This window comes from Acomys minous (genome assembly GCF_964271855.1).
Source record: "Acomys minous genome assembly, chromosome: 16".
In the NCBI taxonomy this organism is placed as follows: domain Eukaryota; kingdom Metazoa; phylum Chordata; class Mammalia; order Rodentia; family Muridae; genus Acomys; species Acomys minous.
In genome coordinates, this window is record NC_140498.1 from 78738932 (window position 1) to 78765956 (window position 27025).

Genomic DNA, 27025 nt, shown 5'->3' on the forward strand with positions numbered 1-27025 from the left:
AAGGAAGGAAGGAAGGAAGGAAGGAAGGAAGGAAGAAAATTAGGAAGTAGAGGGGGAAAAGAGGAAGAGAATAAGCAACAGAGATGGGGAAGAGAGAATTAGTGAGAGGGAGGGAGAAAATAAGGAAGAATGAGAAGTAGCAATCTATGAAGAAGGAAGGGAAGAAAGTGCAAAGGAAGATGCGGTTATAATTCAATAGCAGCCTAGGACTGTACTTTGAATACTGCACCCATCCCTGGCTTTGTCCTGTCTTCTCTGCTTCTTGGTCTTCCACCATGCGAAGAATGTCCACCTTGTGTTCCCACTAAGAAATCCCACCTGCGTTCACCACCACGGTAGACGGACCCCTCTGAAGCCGTGAGTCAAAACCAAGCCTCCCTCTGTTTACTCGGTTCCACTGGGTATTTTATCAGAGTAAGGAGACGTGACTAACACATGTTCCCGGTTTAGGTGACTAGTCTGTGGAATTCCAACACTGAGATCACAGATTCCTCAACTCACTCATATAAAACTCAAGGTACTGACTGGAGTGCAACAGGGCCCGACAACTGAAGCTGACTGCAACGGAAACCCGCAGAGGCATTCTGCCAGCTCACAGCTACCTGTTTCCCTGACCCAGCCATGGCTCTGTTCCTCGTGATCTCAGCGGTTTGCCTCAAAATTGACCCCAAAGTGTTTTTACCCACCATAGAAACAAACAAGTTCACACATAACGAGCATCAGATAAACTGTTTTAAATTGGACAGAGTCGAATGAGATTCACCCCTCGGGCAGTGGTTGAACCTAAAACAAAAGGACACATAAATAAACAAAACCTACGAGCACATCAAGAGACAAAATAAATTCCCAGGCTCCTGGCATGTTGTGAGAACGGCATAGAATTTAGAACCTTAAAGGGACCACATATAAGTCAGGAAGGCAGAAGACAAAGACTGTGCTTGGCTCAAAGAGGAAACTTGGGGCTGGGGAGATGACTCAGTGGTTTAGAGAGATTGAGTGCAAGTGTGGGGATCTGAGTTCGAATCCCCAGGACCCACCTAAAAAGTAAGGCATAGCTATGTGTGACTTTAACCCCAGCATTGAGCGGCGAGGACAGATGAATCCCAAGAGCTCACTGCCAGTCAGCGTAGCTGAAACAGTGAGTTTCCGGTCTGGTGAGAGACTCTATACTGAGGCAATGAGTTGGGGGAGAGGAGCAATAGAGAAAGAAAGACACCTTACATCCTGCTCTGGCCTCCACTTGCATGCACATGGACACAGGCATACATTCATACACATGGGCATAGGCACTCACATGTGCACATGCATGCACCACATACACACACACACACAACACACACACACACACACACAACACACACACACACACACACACACACACACACACACACACACACACACACACACACACACACACACACCATTCCCCCAAATTCTCATTTTAAAGGTGAATTTTTGTTTTCTAGCCACAGGAGACCAAGGGTCCATTTGGAAGAGAGAGGGTTACCTCACAAAATGTGAGTGAGGCGGTGCAAGGGGCATGGGCTGCTGGCTCCATCATTTTAGAGAACTTCCCTCTAAGCTAGTTTGGCTCACTCTAGGTGACAAACTTGTCATGTTCAAATCACTAGAAATGCAGAAAGTGGTCCAAAGTAACCCTTAAACTTTGAAAGTAACATGACTTTATACTTCAGTGAAACCTGCAGGAGCCACAGCAGCGACTGGGGAGCCCCAGATCTGAGAGAAGTAAATGAGGGCACTGCAGAGCCCACGGGGACCCCAAAGCAGCCAGTCTACTCCCACTTCTACAAAAGAATTCAGCTCCCCTATGTGTGTGTGCATATGTGTGTGCACATGTGTGCATCTGCCTGTGTGTGTGCACATGTGCCTGCATGTATGCACGCCTCTGTGTGTGTGTGTGTGTGTGTACGTACATGTGTGTGTGTATGTACATGTGTGTGTGTACATGTGTGTGTGTGTACATGTGTGTGTATGTACATGTGTGTGTATGTGTGTGTGTGTGTGTATGTGTGTGTGTGTGTGTTTGTACTTTTACTGGCAATTGAACCTAGCACCTTGTGCATACTAATCAAGTACTCCAACCATTACCTACAACCACCTCAGCCCTCTTCTTTCTTTGTATTCTTTATTCTTGCTCAGGCTGACCTTGAACTTGTGATGGCCCTGGCTCAGGCCCCTGAGTAGCAAGGATGACAAGCTGAGGTAGGTTTCAGCATGACGGTCTGGCAATTCTTCAAGGATGGTTCATAAATGTTATCTTGCTATTCACATTGCTATGACCAGATAGCTGACAGAAACCAACTTGAGTGTAAAAGGGTCTTGGCTCAAGGTTTAAGAGAAGACAGTCCATTGTGGCGAGGAAGACACGGCAGGGGGAGTGGGAGGCTGTTCATTTACAGCTAGGTAGACCAGAAAGCCAGGAGCTGGATGAATGCTTGTGCTCAGCTGACTTTCTCCTTCTTGCCTCTTTTTTTTTTTTTCAGTTCAGGACTCCATCCCAGGGGACAATGCCATCCACATTCAGAGTAGGGATGGCAGGAGGGCCATTTACCCATCAGCTAAGTCTCCCTGGAAACGCCACTGTAGATACACACACACACACACACACACACACACACACATTAATGCCCTAGGCATTTCCTTGTGTACGCATGTGTGTCTATGTGTGTATGAAGATACAAACAGGTGTGCATATGCATGTGCATATGTGTATGCATTTGTATGGCAGCCAGAGGATAACCTCCAGTGTCATTTCCCAGGAAGCCATCCACCTTGACTGGCTTTTTGTTGCTTGGGGGTAGGGGGGAAATGATGAGTGTGAGTGTGTGTATGGTTGTGTGTGTGTGTGTGTGTGTGTGTGTGTGTGTGTGTGTGTGTCCATCTGTCTATCTTGAGACAGGGGCTCTCACTTTTACCTGGACCATACCAATCCAACTAGGCTAGTTGACCAGGGAACGCTAGGAATCTACCCGTCTCTGCCTTCACAGTGTTCCTACTACACATGTAAGCTACCATGCCTGGCTTTTCAATGTGGCTTCTGAGGATCGGACCAATCCACTCACTCTGGCAAAGCAAGCACTTCACTGACTGAGCCACCTCCCCATGTACCCCCCTAGGCATTTTTTTTTTTGTAATGCAGTCAAGTTGACAATCAAAATAATCCATCACAAGGTGAAAATGAGCAGTTGAGTCCAAAGTCAAAAAAAAAAAAAAAAAAAAAAGCAGCAGCAGTAGCTTTTCTAGTAAAAAAAGCCAAAGAAAGCCCTGGGCAATGAACGGAAGCTCAGAGTTTTTGTTTAACTCAGAATAAGAGTTTAAAACATACAACACACACACACATACACACACACACACACACACACACACATACACACACACATCTCAGTCTCAGTACTGACAGCCAACTGGCTACAGACCAGGAGAGTAATTCCAGACCCTTCTGCCGGTCCTCCATTCCACCCTCTGGGACTGTCTGGCTGAGCCTGTGTGGAAGACAGCCAACAAGTTTCTCCGATCCAAAGAGGCTACTGTGCGAAGGCAGCCGGCAAGGCACCCCGCTGCCTGGGAGCCCCTGATGAAAACCGTATGTGAGGGCTTGGCGTGCAACCACAGGCTCAGTCAGTTCCGGCGAGGTCTCGTGCTGAAGGCATGACCTCATTGTCGGGCAAAATCAACTCAGCAGGCACCCTAAGAAGAGATGGCGAGAGTGGGGGTGCAGATTTGCTCTTAATTGTGTCCATATTTTCTGCTTCCTCAGATGCCAGGGTCTAGAACTGGAGCGATGCCGTCATCTTACACTATGAAACCTAGTGAGGCCCACCCCAAATGTTCACTTTTGTCTTCGTGTGTGTATGTGTGTGTGTGCGCGCGCGTGTGCCGTGTAGCCTGACTGGCCAGTGAGTCCTGGGGTCCACCTGTGTCCCCAACACTGTGATGACAGCCATGTACCACTGTATTTGTTTTGTTTTAATAGGTTCTAGGGAATTCAAGCGCTCATGCTTGCACAATAATCCATTTTTCTTACCGGTTTCTCTTCCCAGCCCCTTTAAAAGTTACAGTTTTAAACTATAATACAAGCAATTAACAAACCAACTAGTGTTTATCCTGCAAACACAAATGTCACTATATTTTAGGCATTAATGATATAGCTATTTCCCCAGCTGTTTTTATTGTATGTACGCATGTACATATGTAAGTATGTATATATGTATGTACATATATGCATATATATACACATATTTTTGTCATCAGCCCAATAAAAATATCTGCCATTCCATATGCACCACCTCAAAGAGCAACTTAATCAGAGTCAACCTGGGACCAAACTGCTATGGCAGATACCCAGGTCCAGAAGTGAAGTAGGACAAATAGAACTACATTCTAACTTCTTAAAAACAGATGAGCTCAAAGGGCCTCATTAGGAGTACGCTCAATCCAGCCATCGCCAGAACTTGGCAGCCCAGAAGCTTCCTGTCACAGCCTTTGGTAATAAAATGCCTAGAGACGCACAGTTCCCCCTGCAATGAGGCTTTAAAAAAAAAAAACTTTACACTTTTCACACTTAGTCAGTATTTTCATATAGTTGGTACTACTTTTTTTTTTTCAGGCAAAAAAAAATTGAATTTAAGGAAGCCGTGCCTTTAAAAATAAGTAAACGCCGTTACCTCTGCAAGATCAAGCCAAGTACATGAGCCAACAGTCCTACAGGCAGCCCTGATTAGACTCAGTGGGGGAGAATAAAAAAGGGGACATGAAGGGTGGGTGTGACGTGTGGGGGGCTGTCTGGAAGGAATGGGGGTGTACGTAATCAAGATGTACTGTTTGCATGTATAAAATTATCAAGCAATAAGTAAGACACTCTATCAAAGTAATAACAAAACAAACAAGGGGCTGGAGAGATGGCTTGGTGTTTAAGAGCACTTGCTGCTGCTCTTGCTGAGGGACCTGGGGTTCAGTTCCCAGCACCCACTGGTGGTTCACAACCAGCCAGAACTCCAGTTCCAGTGGGTTGGACCTCCACGGTCATTAGCATGCGCGCACACAAACATGTGCACACACATGTGCACAAACACACATATCCACATAGGTTAAAATGGAATAAACCTTTAAGAGTACATCAGTGTAGGCTAGGCACGATGGTAGACATTTGAGAGACTAACGCAGGAAGAATGCAAGTCCTAGGACAGCCTGGGTTTACAGACTTCCAGGATAGCCTGAGGTTCACAGCAAGGCTCTGGTCTGTCTCCAAAAGTACCAGTGCTCAAAACTAAACCAAATACATGAAAAGCATTTTTACCTGGCCGGTCTCTGTGAAAAACCTGGCGAATTGTCTTTGGCTGAATGGACTGATAGAAACTCTCTAACTGTTTGCATCCGTGTTCTGTCAGCAGAATTCATGTGATTGTGGTAAAAACTGCAAGGAAGTTGTTGAAGGTTGAGAATCGTACAGAGCAAGTGGAGCCAATGCCTGAACATGTTTCCCTATGCTCCCTGAGGAATGTCCCCAGATAAGGTCCTATGGGGCTCCAACCATAATGCAGCCAGCCAGGATCTTCAAATTCATGAGAACTCTCCCTGGGCTGGAACTGAGCAGTTAATGCAGTACTGGCCCCGTAGGTGTGATGACTAATCTTGGTTATTGACATCATAAGATCTAGAATAGTGGTTCTCAACCTTCCCAAGGCTGCAACCCTTTAATACAGTCCTTCATGTCATGGTGACCACCCCCCCTCCCCCAACCATGAAATTATTTTCCTTGCTACCCCATAACTGTAATTCTGCTTCTGCTACGATCCATAACGTAAACATCTGGTGTGCAGGGTGTATTTTCACGGTTACAAGTCGACCCCGAGGGGTCGCGACCCACAGGTTGAGAAATCATCATCTCCATCACCACCACCAGCAGCATCACCATCCTCAAGGAGACACGCTGTGGCTGTGGGTGTATCTAAGGAGGAGTTTCCAGATGAGGTGAACTGGGGCAGGAAGATTTGTCCTAAATGGAAGTGGCTCCACCCCATGTGCGAAATGAAAAAGGAGTGAGCGAGCTGAGCGCTACCATCCATCTCTCTCTCTCTCTGCTTCCTGACTGTGTCTGTAATGCAGCCTCATGTTCTTTTTCTTGTGTGGATATGTGCACTGGAGTTACTGGTGGCTATGAGCTTCCCAGTGAGGATGCAGGGAACCAAAGTCAGGTCCTCAGTGAGATCAGCAAGCATCCCTTAACCGCTGAGCCATCTCTCCAGCCCCAAGAATTTCTCAACTAAACAACAACGCCTTCTTAGACCTATAGACAGTGTCAAACATTTTCTTTTTAATTAAGGGGGCTCTGTTGGTGTGACCGCTGTGTTCTCATGACTCGGGAGGCTGAGGTGAAAGGACCCCCCATGAGTCTGAGGCCAGCCAGGAAAAAACAAAAATTTAAAACAAAAAGTTTTTAAGTAGGAGATTGTCCTTTAGCAAGCACCCCTCTGAAATGAGGACGGGGAGCGGATGTAAGAGAGGTTTTGCTGCAGGCACTTTGCCCCAGCACTGCAGAACTGTGGCTACAATAGAAAGCACGGTCGCATCGGGCCTGCAGAGGCACGGTGAGTCACCATCCATCAGGGACTGCTCAGACAATGCATGCCCCTGATAGAGCAGCTTTGTGCTGAGCCAAAAAATAAATAAATAAATAAATCACCATCCGCAGCTGCACTCTGTTCACCATATGGTCTCCATTGTCACTGTCCTCTCTATCACATCTTGCAGGGAGGACAGAAGAAAACTAAACGTAAAGCTGGCATATAGACCAAGCAAGTAGTCCCCTACCAGATTGTTCCGGTTTCCTTTACGTTGCTGGGATTAAAAACAAAAACAAACCACTGTGACCAGAGGCAGTTTAGGGGAGAAAAAAAAAAGTTTTATTTCATCTTACCCTACCTGGCCACAGTCCATCATTCAGGAAAGTCGGAGAAGGAACTCAAAGAAGGAACGTGAAGTTGGGTGTATTAGTTACCTGCCTTTTGCTGTGATTAAAAAAAACGCCACCAAGAAAAGTGACCTATGAAAGAGTTTGTTTTGGCTTATGGTTCAAAGGGATACCAGCCCATCATGGTGGGAAGACCATGAAAGCAGATAGAGCAAACTGGAAATGGGGCAAGGCTATAAACTCTCAGAGCTGGTGCCCAGTGATGTACTGCTTATGGCAAGGCTCCAGCTCCTAAAGGTTCCATAACCTCCCTAAGCAGCGCCACCTACTGGGCACCGAGTATTAAAATACATGAGCCCATGGGGAACATTTCTCATTCAAAGCGCCACGGCTGAACAGCTTGCTATTCCACAAAGCAGGCTGTGACTCTGCAATTGCGGGATGACAGACCTGTACCAACAGGCCCGACTGTGATAACTGTCTTTTTGTCTGGCTTACTGTGCTGTTCTATAGTGATTTCTTCCTAACTGAAGTACTCCTTTCTGGAGGGAGGCTCTTAAGACCCAGGAAGTAAACAAAACATAAAAGTCTCAGGAAGTCCCTGAAACTCACAAGATTTATAAGGCACCTCCTCAGCATTATATAAGCTACCAGCTTTGCTGCGTGCAAGCTATGGTGAGAGCCAAGCTCCAGGGGTGCAGCTGTGTGTTGGGGACTGGGAGGACAGAGCAGTAAAGTCCTTGCCTTGAAGGCATGAGGACCAGAGCTCAGGTCGCCACAATGAACGTTTTAAAAATTAAAGCTGGAGGCATAGAAGTACATTTTTGTAATCCTAGCACTGGAGAGGTGAAAACAGGAGGATCCCGTGGGGAACAGCCACCAGTCAGTGAATCCTGACTCCCAAAGAAAGACCTTTCCTCAAGAACAAAGGTAGGTGGTGCCTGAAGAATGTCACCTAAGGTTGACCTCTGACCTCTACACGAACATGCTCTAATACGCTCACATACTCACATACACAAAGAGACACAGCCTGCTTTTAAAATGGGAGGTAGAGGCCAGAAAGGTGGCTCAGTGTTTAAGTGTTTGCCACCCAAGCTTAGAGCACCAGAGCTTGAATTTCACAGACCCACATAAAATATATGTGGCCTTAATTCTAGGCTCAGGAGGTGGGGATGGGATTCCCACTCCAAGTGGCTAGCTAGACTAGGTATATTAGAAGCTCCAGATTTGACTGAGAGACCCTGCCTCAGTGAATCAGATGGGAAAAAACGGGAGGAAGGTTTTAGACATTAACCTCAGGTCTCCACATTCATGTGCACACATGTGCAAAACCATGCATACACTCATACATGCACACCATATGTGTGAAAGTGGGAAAAATAATATTTATATCATTTTTTAATTTGTGTGTGTGTGTGTGTGCATGTGTACATATTAGTGTAGCTCCTGCAGAGGTCAGAGACGTCAATTCCCCCTGGAGCAGGGATTATGGATGGTTTTGAGCCACTCAGCATGGGCGCTGAAAGCCAAAATTGAGTGGAAGGGTGTGCATTCTTAACCACTGAGCTCTCCAACCCTGAAAATGGGAAAATAAATAAAATAAAATGGGAGAGAAAGGAGAAGGGGGAGGGTGTGTCTCCCTGTTCCACCAACCAAACTGGCTTCATCCATCCTTGTAACTGTCCCCCAAACCATCCCTGCTGGCCCTTGGAGCTCACACATTCCTGTCGGGACAGATCCAGATCAAGTTCAGGTTTCTATGCCTGACGTGTAAAGTGAGATGGGGGCTCAGAGCATGAGGCTTGTATAAATCCTGACCCAGACAGAGAACGAGGCGGGGGTGGGAGGGTAGAGGTGGGGAGCGCACCCCAGCAGTACTAAGCAGGGCCTCACCGTCCATGTCCAGGCGCTGCATAATGATAGCCAGCTCCACTTCACTCGGCATGTACCCCAAAGAGCGCATGGCCATGCCCAGCTCCTGCTTGGAGATGAAGCCGTTTCCATCTCTGTCCAGAACGCGAAAGGCTTCTCGGATTTCTGCAAGTGAAGAGCAGAGAAGGTCCACGGTCACATGGCTGTTCCATTGCACTCAAACCACGGGTGACTAATAGGTAGCTTCTGGCTGTACCAGTTGGAGACTCACTATTTTTCTGGCCACTGTGACTGAACACATGATTTTCTTCAAAGCAGTTTAAGAAAGAAAGAGTAGAGCAACGAGACTCCGTTGGTAGAGACTGCTCTAGCATGCATGAAGCCACAGAGCTCCATCCCCAGGCATGGCGATGCCTGTTGTGATCCCAGCCCTCAGAAGAAAGGTGGAAACAGGAGGATGCCCTAGCCTCCATAGCAAGGTAGGGTCCAGTCTGAGCTACATGCAAACCTGTGCCAAAAATAAAAAATAAAAATAAATAGACAAAAAAGATAACTAAAGTGAAGAAATGATTGAGGAAGAAAGCCAGAATCAATCTCTGCCTTGTAAGGGTATGCACCCACACGCGCACATGAATGCATGCAAAAATAATTATGAAATAAAATGTGAAGAGAAAGAGAGGAGAAGGAAGGAAAGGCCAGGAAAAGAAAGGAGGGAGAGAGGAAAAGAAAAACAGAAACAAAACAAAACAAGAGGCAGATGGCCCGGGGTGTCTGCACACATTGCAATAGGCACAGGCAGGCAGGGATCCCAGCAGAAAACCGCCTCGATGAACGGAGAGACTGTGTGAGCTTTGCAGACATGACAGGGTCAGGGGAAAGCGTGTGAGAGTCCCCCCCTGCTCCTGCTGGAGACGTGCAGTGTTTAATAACCTCTGAGGACAGGAGGTGAGCATCCCGCTGCTTCTATTCCGTCCCTCTAATCCACAGTTGTTTTATAACTATAAACAGCCACCGCTCGGTATGGATGTCAAAGAGGTTCGAAAGAACTCTAATCACTTTCTCCCTAGTCAGGAAAAGAACTTGACTCTCCTGTCACTAAGGCTCATTTCGCATGGCAGGAAGTCTCCCATTTTTTTACTCTGGGCTATGCCTACTTCCGTGCCCACCCCCACCCCCCACCCCACCCCCGCCGGTGCTTCCAAAGCTGGCCGTCCTAGATTGAGTGAACGTTTTTTCACCAGGCCACCCTTGCGAGGCATGAAGACTTTGAGATCCCAGTTTAAAAGGAGGTCCATCCTGTGCATCAGAAAAAGGCTAGACCTGCAGCCGCTGGGAGTTGCGCCAATAGATCCAGTGTAGGGAAGATGCAGGAAGCAGAGACAGCTCAGTGATGGTAAGAGTCCTGGCCGTATAACCATGAGCACCCAAGTCCATGGTATTTGCCTTTCTCGGTCCAGCTTATCTCATTTAACATGAAGACTTTCGGCTCCCTCCAAGTACAAAACTCAATTCTTCGTTAAGGCGGTATAATACTCTATTGTGTGCATGCACTACATTTCTTTTATTATTTGTAGGAGTACATACGGACTGGGTCAGTTTCAGGCTATTGTGACTAGTACAAAAATAAGCATAGATGTGCAGGTTTTGTAGCCAATGTGGAGTTGAGCAGGGACCTGAGTCGGGCTGTTGGTAGAAGGAAGTCCCAGGATAGTCGTGCGATAGGGCTGGGGACCATGTGCTTGGGCTTGGAAAGAGACCTGGAGATGAAAGGGGCACTTGACACATGAACAAGATGTGGCTTAGTGGCCTGAGGTGTCCACCTAGTGGGCTTCTGGGACAGACCGCCTAAACATATGGAATGGTGGGGGGGGCGGGGTTGGGGAGCAGGGTCAGGATATTGCTGTCTGGGGAATCCACTGAGAGCTTTGAAATACCCAGGAGTAACACTGCTTCACCATAAGGTAAATCATGACTATGTGGGGTGGCAGAAACTGTGCACGTGAATGCAGGTGCCACAGGAGGACAAAGGGATCATCTGATCTTTTGGAGCTGGAATTACTGGCAGCTGTGAGCTACCTAACATGGGCACTGGGAGGCAAAGTTAGGTCCTCTGGAGGAACGGTATGCTTTCTTAGCCACCGAGCCATCTCCTCGGCTGAGCTATCTCCCCAGATGCTGTCTTCCACATCGATTTCCATAGTGGAAGCAACAGTTTACATTCCTGCCGACCCACTTCCCTTATATCTGAATGCGTGAACCGGATTGGGGAACCACCTGGATCATCTATCCAAGACAGGCTCTATTTCAAGACCCTGAACCCAACCACACCAAAAAGTTCTTTCCAGGGAACCATTCGGAATTCAGGGATCAGGACCTGGCATTCCCCAGGGATGTTCTCAGGGTGATGAGGGTGGTGACACTCTTACACCCGGAGCTGCTTCTTCGAACAACTTTCTTTCCTTCCTCCTTGCCGAAGTCACATCCATCCTTTGTGATCACATCTAATTTCATTTCTGTTGCGGTTACAAAACACCCCGACCGAAAGCAACATAAGGGAGGGAGGGTTTGTCTGGGGCCATTGCTCCAGGCCACGGTCCATGGTTGCAGTGAAGGCACCGTAGGATTCCAGCGGCTAAACATAGCTGTAGTCAAGGGCAGAAAGAAACAAAGGCGCCCATGCTGCCTGCCTACTAGCTGTGCCTAGCTGACTTTCTTCACTCTTACAGCTCAGGCTCCAGCCCGTGCAAATGGCAGCACTCACTATAGGCCCTGTCTTCCCACATCAGTTAACAGTCAAGACATGTCCGCCAGCCAACTTAACCCAGAGAACTCCCCGAGACTCTTCCCAAGTGATTCTGTTGTATAGAGGTTGTGTACGGTTCAAGTATAAGGTTAGCATATAAGGTTAAACCCAGGCAGCATACATAGATTCCAGAGGGGGAAAAATGGCCTTGGCAGCCACAGCAATGCCTGTCTCTCAATCTGCTAACTATCCAGCAAGCCATTTGCCCCTGTCACATGACATCCTGTATGCCCCAGCACTGTATGGGGGTAAAAACAGAAGATTAGTTGAGGAGTATAGGTTGCCAGCCTAACTGCAAATTCAGCAAGAGACTCTGTCTCGAGAGAATAAGGTAAGAGTGACAGAGTAGGACACCTACCAAAGTTCTCTGGCCTCTGTGCATATGCCCAGGCATGCACACCAGTATGCATGGTACACACACACACACACACACACACACACACACACACACAGAGAGAGAGAGAGAGAGAGAGAGAGAGAGAGAGAGAGAGAGAGAGAGGAAAGAAATGATGTCTTCTCTCAACCCCAAGTCTCAACATAGACTTTTTTTTTTTTAATCTTCATCTGTTCCCAACTCATATTGTAGGGGGCATGAGACAGACAGCTAGCAGACTACTAACTACAAATACATCAGCCTCAGTAAAGTAAAAATTATAGGACTGAGAGGCTGGGAGAGATGGTTCAGTGATTAAGAAGAGCACTGGCTGTTCCTGCAGAGGACCTGGATTCAAGTCCCAGCAACCACATGGCACCTCACAAATGTCCGTATCGCCAGTTCCAAGGGATCCGATAATCCCTTTGGCTTTTGTGGGCACCAGGCATAAAGGGGTACACAGATATACATGCAAGAAAAACACCTTATACATTAAGTAAAATTAACTGAGATTAAATTAAAAATTTTTTTTAAAAAAAAGAGCTATGGGCTTGAAAAGATGGTTCCACAGTTAAGAGTGCTTGTTTCTCTAGCAGAGGAACCAGGTTCGACTCCTAGTACCAAGGTTGGATGACTGAAAACCACATATAACTAACTCTAGCTCCGGGACATTCAACATCTATCCCTGGCCTCCATGAGCACCTGTACTCATGTACACGTACGCACTCAGACGCACAGGCATATACATAATTAAAGATAAATCTTTAAAAATAATAATCATGTATAACCAGTAATTTTTATCAGTAGTAATACTAGCTTATCATGTGGAATGCTTGCTGCAAACACATGTGGACCCAGCAGAGAGAAAAGCCAGCCTGTGAGCAAAGACACCAGGCTCCTGGCCAGGCTTCGTAGCTAATTATGTTGGCAGCCAAGACGAGAGGTCTCAATTTGCTCCCGTGTAAAATGAGCTGGGTTGGCTATGAGGCCCCCTGGGTTCCTACCAGCCCTCCCCTCTGCGGATCCATGAGCATCGTTAAAGACGTTGGAAGAACAGGAAGCCTGTGTTCTCTTACATACCTTACTAATCCGCCCCTCCCCCTCCAGCCTCTTCTTTCCTTCCATGGCTGGAATAAAAGCAAGTTTTCATCAAACCCAAATTCTTTGTCTGCATTTTCAGTCTTTTACCATCGACACAATATACCCAGTCCCAGGTATCATGAAAACACTTGGTCATGGCAGACAGCACCGAAGAACACCAGAGCCCCCATGCAGCCTGACTCTGGACTCTAGATACCGCAGGATGCACAGGCAGAATCTCCTGAAGTGTTTTCGGGCAGTTGGTCCAGACCCCAGCCTCGCTTACCGGGTCTGAAAAGTAGCTGATCTAATTTTCTTAGTGTTACTGTGATAACACACTTTGATTAAAAGCACCTTAGGCGAGGAAAGAGTTAATTTGTCTACACTTCCAGGTACCAGTCCATCTCTGAGGGAAGTCAGGGCAGGACCTCCAATAGAAACTTGAGATAGAAGCTATAAAGGAATGCTGCTTGCTGGCCTATGCTTATCTAGCTGCCCAGGGATGGTACAACCCACAGTGGGCTGAGCCCTCCTATATCAACTAACAATCAAGACATGACCACAGGCCAATCTGATCTAGGCAATTCTTCTGTTGAGACATCCAAATTAAGTGACTCTAAACCGCGTCAAGTTGATAGTTGGCGCTAACTAGGTCTATGAGATGCCTGTAATCTCTTTCCAGCCTCGGTACTGGCATTGTAAACTTGGTGACAGAACAGTCCATAGAACAGAAGAAAGTGTGAGATGATGACAGGGCTTTGTGGCCGGAGTCCTGGACAGACGGCTGCCCAGTGACCCTCTTTATCCGGACTACTCCTATCTTCCACATTAATTCTGAACATTCTCTAAGGCTTCTCACAGCACCAAACAGAATAGTCCCCCTCTGTAATGGTTAATATTGTCCACTTGACAGCATCTAAATACATCCCTGGGCTTAACTTGAGGGTATTTTTTAGATCAAGTTAACGGAAGGAATAGCTGTACACTGTGGGGTGGGATTATTCAATGGACTGGGGTCCTAAACGGGATAAAAAGGAGAAAGCAAGCTGGGAACCACATCCATCTCTCTCTGCCTCCGGACTGTGGATGCCGCACGCCCCTGCCGCCATGATGGACTGTGTCCCTTCAAACTGTGAGGCATAAATACACCCTTGCTAAAGTTCTTATGCAACCAATACTGTGTCACAGCAGTAGGAAAGGGGCCTCATGTACCTTTCTTATCAGTAAGTTCTTTTTTTTTTAGTCCTCGTCACAATCAAAAGACAGAAACAACTTCAGGGGAATAAAAGAATTTATTTTGGCTAGCTATTTCACTGGATTCAATCCATGATCGCTTGGACCCACGCATTTGGGGGGAAAAATCATGGTGGCAGGAGTGTGTGATCAGGAAGCAGAGAGTGAGACGCAAAGGGGCTGGGCGTAGCAAACCCACAGTTCCCACGCCCAACTCCGTGCCCCAGTGACCTACATCTTCAAACTAGGTCCCACGTCCTAACGTTTCCAGAACTTCTCCAAAGAGCATCACCATCTGGGGCCACGTTTCCTATTTATGATCCTGTCTGTTGCAGAGCCCTACACTGCTCCTGTGAACTCTCTCCATGCCCCAGATATCACTGTGAACTTCGGCCTGTATCCTTGCACTGATCAGACAAGGGTGCCATGGTGAGGTGAGGAGGTGTGGTTCTGTGGCCAGAGGTCGGTAGGTCATCGCTGTCCTTCTCAGACACTATATGCATCATGTGAGGAAGGAAGCCATTCTAAAGAAACACTGCACCTCCCCCTTTTGACTACCAGATTTATTGGAACAGTGGGCTTTCTCCAGGACCTGAGGAAAGAGAAAGCTGGGACCCTGGGGCCAGGCAGTTCTGACTACCTATCAGGCCACCTCGCACGGGACACTAAAATCTAAAAACTGAAGGGTGAGTGATGAATGGGATGGCACCTTGCTACACGTAGACCTCTTGCCCTCTAAATCTAAACCTCGTGTTGTGACCCTGAAGATGGACGTGCAGGTTCACTGGGCCTCTTTATACCTCTTCCCAGTGAGGCCATTTTTATTCAAAACTCTCCCTTTTCTGCTTGTCACCATTAATGGCCTCTTTACTTAGACTGTTAGCTGGACCAGGCTTGTCGGGACCCGGGCACTGACAATCTACGGTAACAACTCTGTAAGATAACTTGATCCTGGCTCCTAACTGACAAAAGTATGGTGTGTGTACATTGTATATCTGCGCGTATGTCGTGCACATTACACACAGGTACTGGTGGGAGCATTCAATAACTTCATTTTGTTTCAAAGGAGCTGAGAAATGGGGGAGGAAGCAGAACACAAAACTACAACCCCATCACGGAGCTCCTGGAAATTCAATTTTTCCAGGATAAAGCAAGCCAGACTGGAAGAGACAGGTAACGTGTGCCTCTTTTTTATTCTTATTAGCAGAACACGGTACGGAATGATCTCATAAAACCAGCAAAGACACTGGAGCAGACAGGACCCCTTTGTGTCTGGCTCACAGCACCCGTGGGCTCTGGTTCTACTTTTCCTTCCATGGCCCACAGCTCCAGCATTTGGGAATATGCCCTGAGCATATAACTTTTTACTGGTATTTTTATCTTTGGTGGTGGTAGTGATCTCTCTCTCTCTCTCTCTCTCTCTCTCTCTCTCTCTCTCTCTCTCTCTCTCTCTCTCATTCTGCCTCCCTCCCTCTCTCCTTCCCTCTCTGCATGTATTCATATGTGTGTGTCCTCATGTGTGTGTATGTGTGTGTATATTCATGCATAATGTATGTTGTGCATATGTGTGTGTTGTGCATTATGTATACGTCGTGAGTGGTTGTGATTGCTTGTGCTTCAGAGTTAGGTGAGCATGCTGTGCTTGCATCTTTGACTGAGTTTCCCTTCCAGTCTTGTATGCACGATTGGGCTCAGTGAAACCCCAGCACCGTTAAGACACCTTCACGAGCTGCAGAAGTGGTGCCTGCGGTTGGTGGCGTTAGGAAACGGTTCTTATTTCATTTCTGTTGCTGTAATAAAAGCACCATGACAAAAAGCAACTTAGAGGAGAAAGGGTTTGTTTTAGCTCACAGTTCCAGGTATAACCCATCACTGCAGGGAGGTCACAGACACAGGAGCTTGAAACTCTAGTGATATGACACCCAAGACCAGAACAAAGAACAGTGACTACATACACACTTACTTATTCTCAGCTCCATCTCTACCTTTGTACAGTCCAGGGCCCAAGCCCAGGGAATGACGCTGCCCACAGTAGGCACGTCTTCACATATCCGTTAACATAATCAAGAAAATTTCCCCCACGGGCCTCCTCCTACAGGCCAACCCTACGTAGGCAATTTCACATGAGACTCTTGCAGGCTGTCCCAGATGATTCTAGGCTGTATCAAGCTGTTAGCTAGAAGTAACCATCACAGCTCTACAATCTATGTCATTAAGGGCAATGTTTGTACTTTGTGCTGTAGAAAGCAATCTGGATGTGAACGCTGTAAGGAGCCTACCATTTGTTTGTTCTACTTACTTTTTTTTTTTTTTTTACTTTTTATTGATGCTTTCTGCATTATGCACCCAAATCCCACTCATCTCCCTGTCCCTTCACTTCTGCCCTCTGCATTCTACTCTTGCACCCTCCCCTTCAAAAATAAAATAAAATAAAATAAATTAAAAACATATCTCTGTAGAAGATACATTACGGTGTGTCCCACAGTATACCCTTTTGTTGAAACATCTTTACCTGCAACTCTTCACTGCAATGAGTCATTGGTCTGGTTCAAGGTCTCTGACTTCTGCTACACTGGGATGTCTCTCTGATATCCTGCTGCTGCCCTGTTGTCATGGAGATCTGTAGGACTGGCTCCTTCAAGTGCTCCAGCAGTTCATAGGTGGGGTGGATGTTGGGGTGATGGGGTGGATGTTGGGGTGGGCCAAGTCAAAGCCCTGGATCTGGGGCCTGGGTTGCAGCTGGGTTGGCCCACCAGTTCTCCCGCACCTATGCCACTAGTGCCAGCTCTGCAGAAGTGCCCTGGCTAGCTCACTCAGTGCCACAGCTGGCAAAGCACGGAGCCAGCTCTCATGCTGTCATACCCTTGGGACTGGCTCCTGCACCTCCGCCACCAGGGCCAGCTCTACTGTGTTGCCCAGAAAGAGGTGCAGGACCTGCCAGTTCCTTTTAATCTGTATGTTTTTCAAGGGAAATGCAAGACTCAGAAGCTTTGGTATTTGCCAAACCCCTGCTACCCGCAGAGGTGGGGTGGAAAGGGAAAAGCACCATCACTGGCAGGAATCCCAGAGACAAGATGGTCAGGCAAGACCATAGAAGAAAGAATAAGCTTTAGAATGACTTGCTACGACTGTCTGTGCTAATTGTCAACTTGTCACAACCTGGAATACCTGGGAAGAGAGTCACAGCGTGAGATTGTCTAGACCAAGTTGGACAAGAGGCATGTCCATAGAGGGTTATGCTGAGTGTTAACTGATGTGAGAAGGCCCAGCCTCGTAGTGGGCATCACCATGCCCTGGTTTGGGATCCTGGACTATATAAGAGTAGAGAAAGCCGGCTGAGCAGTAGGAAAGCACGCATTCATTCATCTCTGCTCTTCATTATGAGTGGGACAAGCTACTTCAAGAGCCTGCACTGACCTCCCCACAGCAATGGCCAATAGCCTGGCATTGTGAGCTAGAATAAGCCTCTTTCCCCAGAAGTCACTTTTATCAGGGCGTTATCAGCAGAAGACAAAAAACTGGAAGACTCTCACTGAGCCCACTCCCTGTATTAACTGCTAACAATGAGATGGAACTCAGGTCTCCCGCGGTGGTAAACCTCTGTCTTCTTGGCTTCCTAGCTCTCTGGAAAAAAAGCTCAATTTACAGTTTTCAATTCTCATCTCCGTTCACTGGTTTCTGAGAGTATCAGGCAACACCCATCCAGTTCAAGTTTTCATACCATGCTGTCCCAAGTGGCACGTGGAATTTGAAAAGGAGACACAGAAAGACACACTTCCTGGGAGAAGGAATCCAATCACTGCCTGTGGAATTGTCCTGAAGCCAAGTCTGCGTTCCCATGGGGATCTAGCTGGGCTTCTCCTCCTTAGAATGATTGATGCTCACAGCCTTGAGCCCAAAGGGTCTTGGGTAGACCGATTTCTTGTTTCTGCAATAATTCTTTGCTTCTTAAAATTATCCTGTTGTGGAAAAGGATAGAAGGGCTTGCAAGGCCTCTTCCCTCTCTGAGGAGTTATAGACAGCGTACAGCAGCTGGAGAGGTCATAAGGTTCTGTTCCTCTGGGATCTATAGGCAGCTAATAGTGGCTAGAGGAGGTAGAGACAGTGGTTAGCCAGGTATGATGCCTGGGCTTTAGTAAACAATCCCACCTCACCTCATGGGCCTAAAAGCAACCCTATGAGACCCACTGGACCATACAGTACTAAAAAGTAGAAGGAAGAGTTGTTTAGAAAGAGTAAGAACAGGAATCAACAGGAGTTGGGGTGGATGAAAAGGGGTAAAGTGGGGGTAAATATGATCAAACGCATTAGACACATGTATAAAGATGCCATCATGGAACCTGTTGGTGTGTGTAATTCATATATACTAATATAAATATCTTTAAACTACCCATGACCAGCACCGAGAACTGTTATATCCAGATTTAGTGCCCTGTCAAAATCCTGCCTCAGATCCAGGAGGTCTTGATAAAGATACAGCCAGGTGAGGCAGGGACAAGGCCAAAGGTCCATTTATCTCAGGGAAGACAGGCTCAGAGGACGGTCAGGCACAAGCCAAGGGGAATGTTAATCCTAATGGCCTGAATGTGAAGAATCAAGTGCCATTCACAGCACTGATTTGCCACTCAAGTTAGTAGTGAAGAGCGAGCAGTTTCCTGGCTTGATTCCCACAGGATGCAAAAAAAAAATCTACTCATTTTCTGTATCCCTAGAAAGAATGTGAGGTCTTCATTTGTGTGTGTGTATCTGTGCCAAAGGGGTTGTTTATGTGTGCCCGTGTGTGTGTGCACTCTTGCAGCATGAATGTGTATGTATGAATGAATGCACACGTGTGTGTGTGTGTGTGTGTGTGTGTGTGTGTGTGTGTGTGTGTAGACGTTAGAAGTCAATGCCAGATGTCTTCTTGGGTTGCATCCCACTTTGATTTGTTTTCAGACAGGGTCTCTCACTGACCCTGGCGCCCATTGACTTGGTAGGACTGGCTTGGCAAAGAGTGGTCTGGATCCACCTGTCTCTGTCCCCACCCAGCGGTGGTGCTACAGATGCCTATCCTCATACCCAGGACTTCATGTGGGTGCCAGGAGTCTGAACCCTGGTCCTCATGCTTGCATGGCAAGCACTTTACCGACTGAGCCATCCATCTCCCCAATCCTGAACGTGGATTTTCACTGAACGAAGTGAGGAATGGAAAAGATATATTCTGTAGACACACATCATTGAAAATTGCGAAACTGGGAAGATCTAGTTCCTAAGTGAGGTAACCTTGACCCAGAAAAAATGTAAGATACAGATGTACAAGTCTTTATTCAGAGGAAAAATATAAAACAGGGATGAATTATAAGTCAGGAGAAAGGATTTGGAGGATTTGGTGGTTACGAGTATACACGGCTCTTGTGGAGAAGCTAAGCTTGGGTCTCACCATGCATGTCAGGGAGCTAATAATTACATGTAACTCCACAGCATCCATCATTCTCTTCTGGCCCCTGTAGGCACTTTGCTCACATACACACACCTACACAGAGACACACAAATATACACATTGGCTTAAAAAAATAAATATTAAAAGAGAACAAAGTTTTTAAGGGTTTCTACTTTCTCAAAGAAAAGTTTAAAAAAAAAAAAAAACCAAGAACATTTGGAGATGATTAACACAGATATTCATTCCACAGACAGCTGCTGTTTACTTACTATTTATCAGATACAACATTAGGAGACGTGTTTGGTGAATAAACCCTTCCAGGCTCCAAAAATCTAATATTCTAGATGGAGGAAAAGAGGTTGACCAGATGTCCACTGGCAAGAATAGCAAATTGAATGATTCAAAAATCTCACAGAGTTCCTTTAGGATGGAGGCACGCTCTATAGAAAAAGTGTTATGTCAGACATGGTGGGGAGGCACAGCTCAGGCCACCAGTGACCTGAGGAGTTTCTTCTCCTTTAGGGACCTCCACTCAGATAAGGCCAGAATCTTGACTATACTTCATAAAAGAACGTCAGGATGAATATTCTAGTTTCATTTATTTTGTTGTGATAAAAACATTCCGAGTAAAAGAGACATAGAGGAAGAAGGGTGCGGCTGTAAGATCTAGCCTACCATCGAAGAGAAACCGGAGTGGCAGAAGCTTGAGACAGCTGGTCACACTACTGCCACAGTTAACAGAAAAGAGAAAAAATAAATGGACTTTTTTTGGGGGGGCGGGGAGTTGCTCTTATTTAGCCTTCTCCTGTCTCATATAGTTCAGGGCCTAGCCCATGAAACGGTGGTACATATAGTCAGGATAGGTCTCCCCATATCAGCTGGCAATCACAGACGTGCCACAGGTTAACCTGATCTAGACAGCTACCCGCTAAGACTCTCTTTCCAGGTGATGTTAGATTTGTGTCAGGTTGAGAGTCGAAACTAGCTAGCACAGTGAGTCAGAGTGGCATAAAACTAGTGAGTTTATTAATAGGAGGGAGAGCATACGATTTAGACTGAAGCAAAGGAAGGTAGAGATACGGACAATTCAAATAGGAGAGTACACATTGAAGATGTGGGCAAAGAGCTCTCAAGAGGAAGAGTCACCTAGACATCTCTAAGTGGTATGCATGGGGGATGGGGAGATGGTTCGCTGGGTAAAGTGCTCGCTATATACAAGCATGAGAACCTGAGTTTGGGTCCCCTGAACCGACATAAGAGCTAGGCACAGTGGTGCACCCCTATAACCCAAACACTGGAAGGCAAAGACAGGCAGAGGCCGGAAGCTCATTGGCTAGGAAACTTAGATGTACTGATCAAGTCTGGGTTCAGTGAGAGACCCTGCCTCAAAAGATACAGTGGAGAGAGATTGAAGAAGATACTTGAAATTGACTTCTGTCCTCTGCTTGGGCACATACTTGTACACACTATACACACACACACACACACACACACATACACACACACACATGATCTTGTGGCTTTCTATGTTATTTTGTGTAATTTACAGTAAAATTTAAAGATCAAGTCTAGGAACTAAGGAAGGACATATATGAACTATTTTTACTTATTTCTCTTAAAGAATCCCCTTCTGTAAATGAACCAAGGTGCACTGTTCAGGTTTAGGGATGAAAGGGGAGTGTTGACACACTCAGAGCTACCATACACACTGTGACCCTGTGTAAGCACAGTCTGTTGTCCCAAACCAGGCTCATCTGGAAAAGAAAACTACAATTGAGAATGTGGGTGTTGCCACCCTTGGGCAAGCAGTCCTGGGTGCTACAAGCCACAGGTAGCAAGCCACTAAACAGCATTCCTCCCATGACCCTCTGCTCTCGTTCCTGCCTCCAGGTACCTGCCTTTGACTTCCCTTCATGATGGACTACAACTGTAAAGTGAAATAAACCCTTTTCCTTCAGAAGTCACTGTTGGACATAGTGTTTGTCACGGCAATAGAAAGTTAACTTTCTGTTAGTTAACTAGTCCTGTTGTTTTTAACATCCTTGTTGGAGATGTCTTCAGGAAAAACAAGTGCTGCATCATGGGCAGTTTCGATAGGTTTTTTCCCCCCTTAAGATGAGTTTTACTTTTAATTGTGTGTGAATGGTAGCGCACGAGTACAGGTGTCCACGGAGACCAGAAGCCTTTGATCCTGTGGAGCTGGAGTTTCAGGTGGTGTGAGAAGTCCAACATGGGCGCTGAGAACTCAGCTCAGGATCATTGTTTAAAAAAAAAAAGCAGTGCCTCCTCTTAACCAATGAGCCATCTCCCCAGTCTCTGGCAGCTTTCGGTTTTTAATCAATTGTGCTGAAATCTTCAACTCCCAGCCAGATTCCAGAGTGAGGGTTTTTTTATTCTCTGTTTCCATGCTTTCCTCCACCTCCCACCGTCTTTTTTCCTCTTTTCATTCCACCTCAGATGGGAGTCGCACTTGAATCTTTGAAACCTTGAGATCAACGAGGCAGAATAAGGAGACTGTGTCAAGGCACGGCACATTTAAATCACTGTCCGCACAACTGGAAGAAGCGGACTTGGAAGTGATGGCAAGCTGTACTTGGGACCACTTGCCTGGGGCCTCCATAGCCTCTGGGCTCTACCCAGCTAGCCATGCACTGACAAAGGATGCTCTGAGTCCAAACCTAAGCGTCTATTCATAGGGGACTCTGAGAACACAGAAAATCCTTATTCCGGGGCCAGCATTGGACATCGAGAAGTAAACCCTCGGCTGACCATTAAGAAGTGAGGGTCTACGGCAGATGGAGAACTTTCAGGCTGCCTGCCCCACCCCCCCCCAAAACCCCAGTCTTCCACTCTCCCCACTCACCATCTGTCTGTATCACTTGGCTCTGGGGATTTTTTGTCTCTTGCCATTTTGCATAGACACCCTCTAGCCCAACTCATCTCATACATATTTAAATCTCATTTCTCCCAGCTCCTCTCCATCCTGAATGCCAGCCAGGGGCCATTCAGCCTGTTTCTGGCCTGGGTGGGCTCCCATGGTGAATTTCTATTCTGTTTTGCTTTGTTCTTTTATTGCTGGGGGCAAGGGGCTCCGTCAGCTTTAACCTACCTGAAGTGCTGGACTCAGTTTAACCTTGTCTTGTTGGGGTATAAAGTTTTTGCATGTGGTTGCTTCGCTTCTAGTACGTTTTCAAAGCTTTATTCATTTTATTTTGATGTGTGTTTTGCCTCAGATACAAACATTCACAAGGCAAGCACACTATCTTCCTAGCCCTTAAGTCCCGTCCCGTCCCCCCCCCCCCCCCGCCCCCTGCTTTTTAACTGCCCAGGTCACCATTACCTAAAACAGAAATGGTTGCTCTTGACAACCTGAGACACCGGCTTAGCCCTTGCTGGTTTAACAGCACCACTCAGTTAGCTATTAAATGCATGCTTTTTGGCCATGAAATAGTAAAAAGGGCCAGAACCTTGGGTGACACCTGAGACACATAGAGGAACCAATTGACAAATCAGGATGTGAGCCTGGTATCTCTGCCTTCGTTTTCTGCTTGTTTCCTTTACCAGCAAGAAGAATTCTGCTTGACTCGGCATCATAATGTTAGCCATTCAAGGACTGGTTGTCTACCTACTTTAACTCACCTCTCTTCAAAGCTGAAGGGGCCGGGATACATCTCGTCTTAAACTTGGATTCATCTTGGATTCTGGGAATGGCAGAGGTCAACAGAGCCCCCACCCAAATGAGGACAATGGTCTGTCATGGTGAGGTACACTTGGAGCAGGAACAATCCTCTCCCCCAAACTAGCTTGTTCCACCCCCCCCCCAAGCTATAAAGCTTTCTTTAGAATACCTTACAGAACCCAGATTGAGACAATAATCGGGCAAATCCTCATGACTGCTTAATTATATGTACTCCCCCCCGCCCCCTTCCCCCCCAACCCCCCGTGCCCCTAGTCTTATGTCAGTACCAAAGATGAGCATGATGTCACTGGGCTCCTATATCGGTCCCTGTTCCTCTGTGTGCACTGATTAAATCACCACTCTTTGCTTTTCACTATTACTTATCTCTTTAATTGGTGTATCAGGGCAAGACACTGAATGTTCCAGTTTCCTTTCTGTTGCTGTGATGAAATTGCTCTCACCAAATGCAACTTAGGGGAGGGAAGGGCTTATCTGGCCTATGCTTCCAGGTCACAGTCCATCACTCAAGGAGGTCAGGCCAGGAACTCAGGCAAGAACTTGAGATTTTAAAAAAAGCCTGGAGAACTGCTGCTGGCTAGTTCACTCTGGCCTCCTGGCTCTTGCTTAGTTGTCTTTCTTACACATCTCAAGACCACCAGCCTAGGGAATGGAGCTACCCACAGTGGGCTGGGCCCTCCTACATCAATAGATATGCCCTATAGATATGCCCACAAACCAATCTGATGGAGAAAATTTCTCAATTGAGATTCCTCTCTCAGATGACTACAGGGTTTAATCAAGATGACTAATAGTTAAAACTAACTGTACTACCCTGGCCATTGCCAACTTGGCATTACAAACACATCCCTGTTAAACTTGTTGAACCTATTAAACTATTTTTCCTTCAAGGTCTCATGTTAATATCATAAAACACAATCCCCCAACCTCAAAAGTCCCACAGTTTTAAAATTTTCCAATCCTTTAAAAGTCCAAAGTCTCTTAACTGTGGGCTCCTGTAAAATTAAAACCACTTTTCATGTTTATTTTTATTTACTGTGTATGTGTGTGTGTGTGTGTGTGTGAGAGAGAGAGAGGGGGGGGGGAGGGGAGAGAGAGAGGCTGAAGATACTCAAGGAGACATGAGTGCTGGGTATCAAACTCAGGTCCCCTGAAAGAACAGTACACACTCTCAACTGCTGAACTCTCAGCCCCAAGTTACACACTTGTTATTCCTGTTGGAGCTGAGCTTTTGGCTCTAAATCTCTAGTAAGAATATCAAGATGGTCAAGTTTGTGCAGGGACTAAAAAGTGAGTAATGAACACAGAGTCTAGGAGGAAGACAATGGGCCTGAAGACATATCTCTACCACAGCAGAGGAGCTGGGGGCAGTTGACATTTCTAAGACTGAGTGGAGAGCACCCAGGACAGGCTCAGGTGTTCAGGTTTGGAAAAGGCAGAATCTGAAAAATGCACAGCAGTTTCTGGTTTACTTGATGGGTGGGAAGTGAGAGAAGAAATACAGACTTCCAGGAAGAGAAAGAAGGGAGTTGACCTGGGACCATGTTGAGTTTTTAAGGCCTCAATGACCACAACATCTGTGACCCCTTCTAGCAAGAAATAGGATCAGCTGGCTATAAGACAGTGGATTTCAACTTTCATAATGCTACGACTCTTTAATACAGTTCCTGGTGTTGTGGTGAACCCTAGCATAAAATTGTCTTCATTGCTACTTCATAACTCTAATTTTGCTACTGTTATGAACCATAATGTAAATTTTTTTTGGAGATGGAGGTTTGACAAAGGGGTGGAGGTTGGGGGAACTGTAGATCTTGACTGACCAGCATGAAGTTATGGACAGTAAAGATGTAGCCATCCTGACAGGAGTAAAAGTAGTTCAAATAGATACCTGTGCCCCTCCCTTTGTCTATCAGACACAATGGACCCCCAAGAAATTAGAGTTTCTATAGGAATCGCATGCTGGGAGAAGAAAAAGACTGAAGCCTTGATGCTAGGCAGGGGACGGGAGGGACTGTCACCCAGAAAGACATTTCACACAGTTCTAACAACTTGTCACACCACCTTGCAGGAGAGACCGCAGCTGAGACAATGACGGGTCAGTGATGGGCAGGACCACACCTTGACAGGACTGCTTAGCTATGCTTGACTCACTCTCCAACTCTGAGAGGCCTGGAACTTCCCATGTAAACCAGGCTGGCCTCGCGTCTACAGAGATCCACCTGCATCTATCCCCGAGGTGCTGGAATTAAAGTTATGTGCCACCATGCTTGGTTCTTGCCTTCTCTTTAAACTTGAACCTCATGTCAAGACGCTGAAGATGGAGTTTTGGGGGTGGGGGTCAGAGGAGCATAGGATGTCTTTGTTTCTCTTTCCAATGTGGCCACATTGAATAAACCTTTCTCTGATTTGCATTATCACTGGTTTAATTGGGTGGCAGAATCTGCACTGTTTAGAGGCTGTTATGGCCCAGGCTCAGAAGGCATCCTGTGACTGGCATCAGTCCTGACCCCACAGATGTGCTGAGGAAACACTCACAGCCACCACTGCAGCAGGCACCTGAACCCAGTTGCTGGGACTCAGTGAGGGAAGAAGACATGTGGGAGAAAGAGGAAGAGGAGCAGAGATAATGTAGCTCTGGGGACCTCCAGGCCAGTGCTAGGATCTGGACATTTGTTCTAAGAGGAGATGGACCACCTCCAGGGTACCAGGAGCATGTTCCAATGCAGAACAGACTACTGCTGGGACCAAATGCAGCAGCAGCAACCCCATTCTCCTATAAAGGAAATAGGAGGACCCCTACGGAAAGTCTGTCTGAGCATCTCTGACTCCCAAGCAGACATCCCAGGTACCAGGATTCAGAATAGCAGGCATCTGAATTTTCACTTCACCAAGGATGTTCCAAGGCTGCTAACCTCCAGGACATTAGAAAGCCACCTATACAATGGATGCCCCTCAGCTGAGTGGGCCCCTCCTCCTCAGTGTCCTACCTGGGATTCTTCCCTCTGGAGCCCAGGATTGAGGGGCAGCCTGGCTACAGGCCCTGGTTGTGAAACCTCCATCTTTTTCCTCTGAAAAGGGACCTCATGGGCCTGAACTCTCCATAGGTCACCCACCATGCTGCAGTCTGTCTGTCTGAGCATGCCACTAATAATTCCTCTATCAAATATCTTACCCAAAATAATAATCCACCCCAGTGTCTGTGTCAGAGGCCCCCCCTGAGCCCTCAGTGTCCTGGCCAACCTTTCAGATAGAAACAAGGTGCGGCCTCCCTGGCCTTCAGTTCACACTTGGCAATGCACACCTGCTCAGGGAAAATTAGGTCAATTGCTGAGAATGAAGAATATTAATTGCATCATTTGGCTCAGGAGACAATATCAGAGGGGCCCACAAGCAGCAAATGGAGTTGGGATTTATCTGCAAACATCAGGGTCATAATCGACGTGGCTAATTTCTCATTAAATCATTTCATTCCTGAACTTAGAAAGTTAATATCTAAATACCAGAAAATAACTGGCCTCTTTGTAAGTGGAATTGTCTGGTGGATTTAGTGTGGCTATGAAAGCCGAAAGAACAAAATCCATGTTCCGGAAATAAACCAGCGGCAGTGGAACAGGAGG

At 46.7% G+C, this 27025-nt stretch overlaps 1 protein-coding gene across 4 annotated transcripts in view; it reads right to left on the reverse strand.

Moving 5' to 3' along the window:
• The window catches only part of CALN1 (calneuron 1), a 516312-nt gene that overhangs the window by 285880 nt on the left and 203407 nt on the right, over nucleotides 1-27025 (reverse strand). For all 4 annotated transcript variants that reach the window (XR_014775545.1, XM_084762578.1, XM_084762577.1 and 1 more), the window contains one exon: nucleotides 8825-8968. Coding sequence is in view for 3 of the 4 variants with exons in the window: in XM_084762578.1 (XP_084618704.1) it covers nucleotides 8825-8968 (144 nt within the window). In the remaining variant the exon portion in view is untranslated. The remainder of the gene's footprint in view (nucleotides 1-8824; nucleotides 8969-27025) is intronic.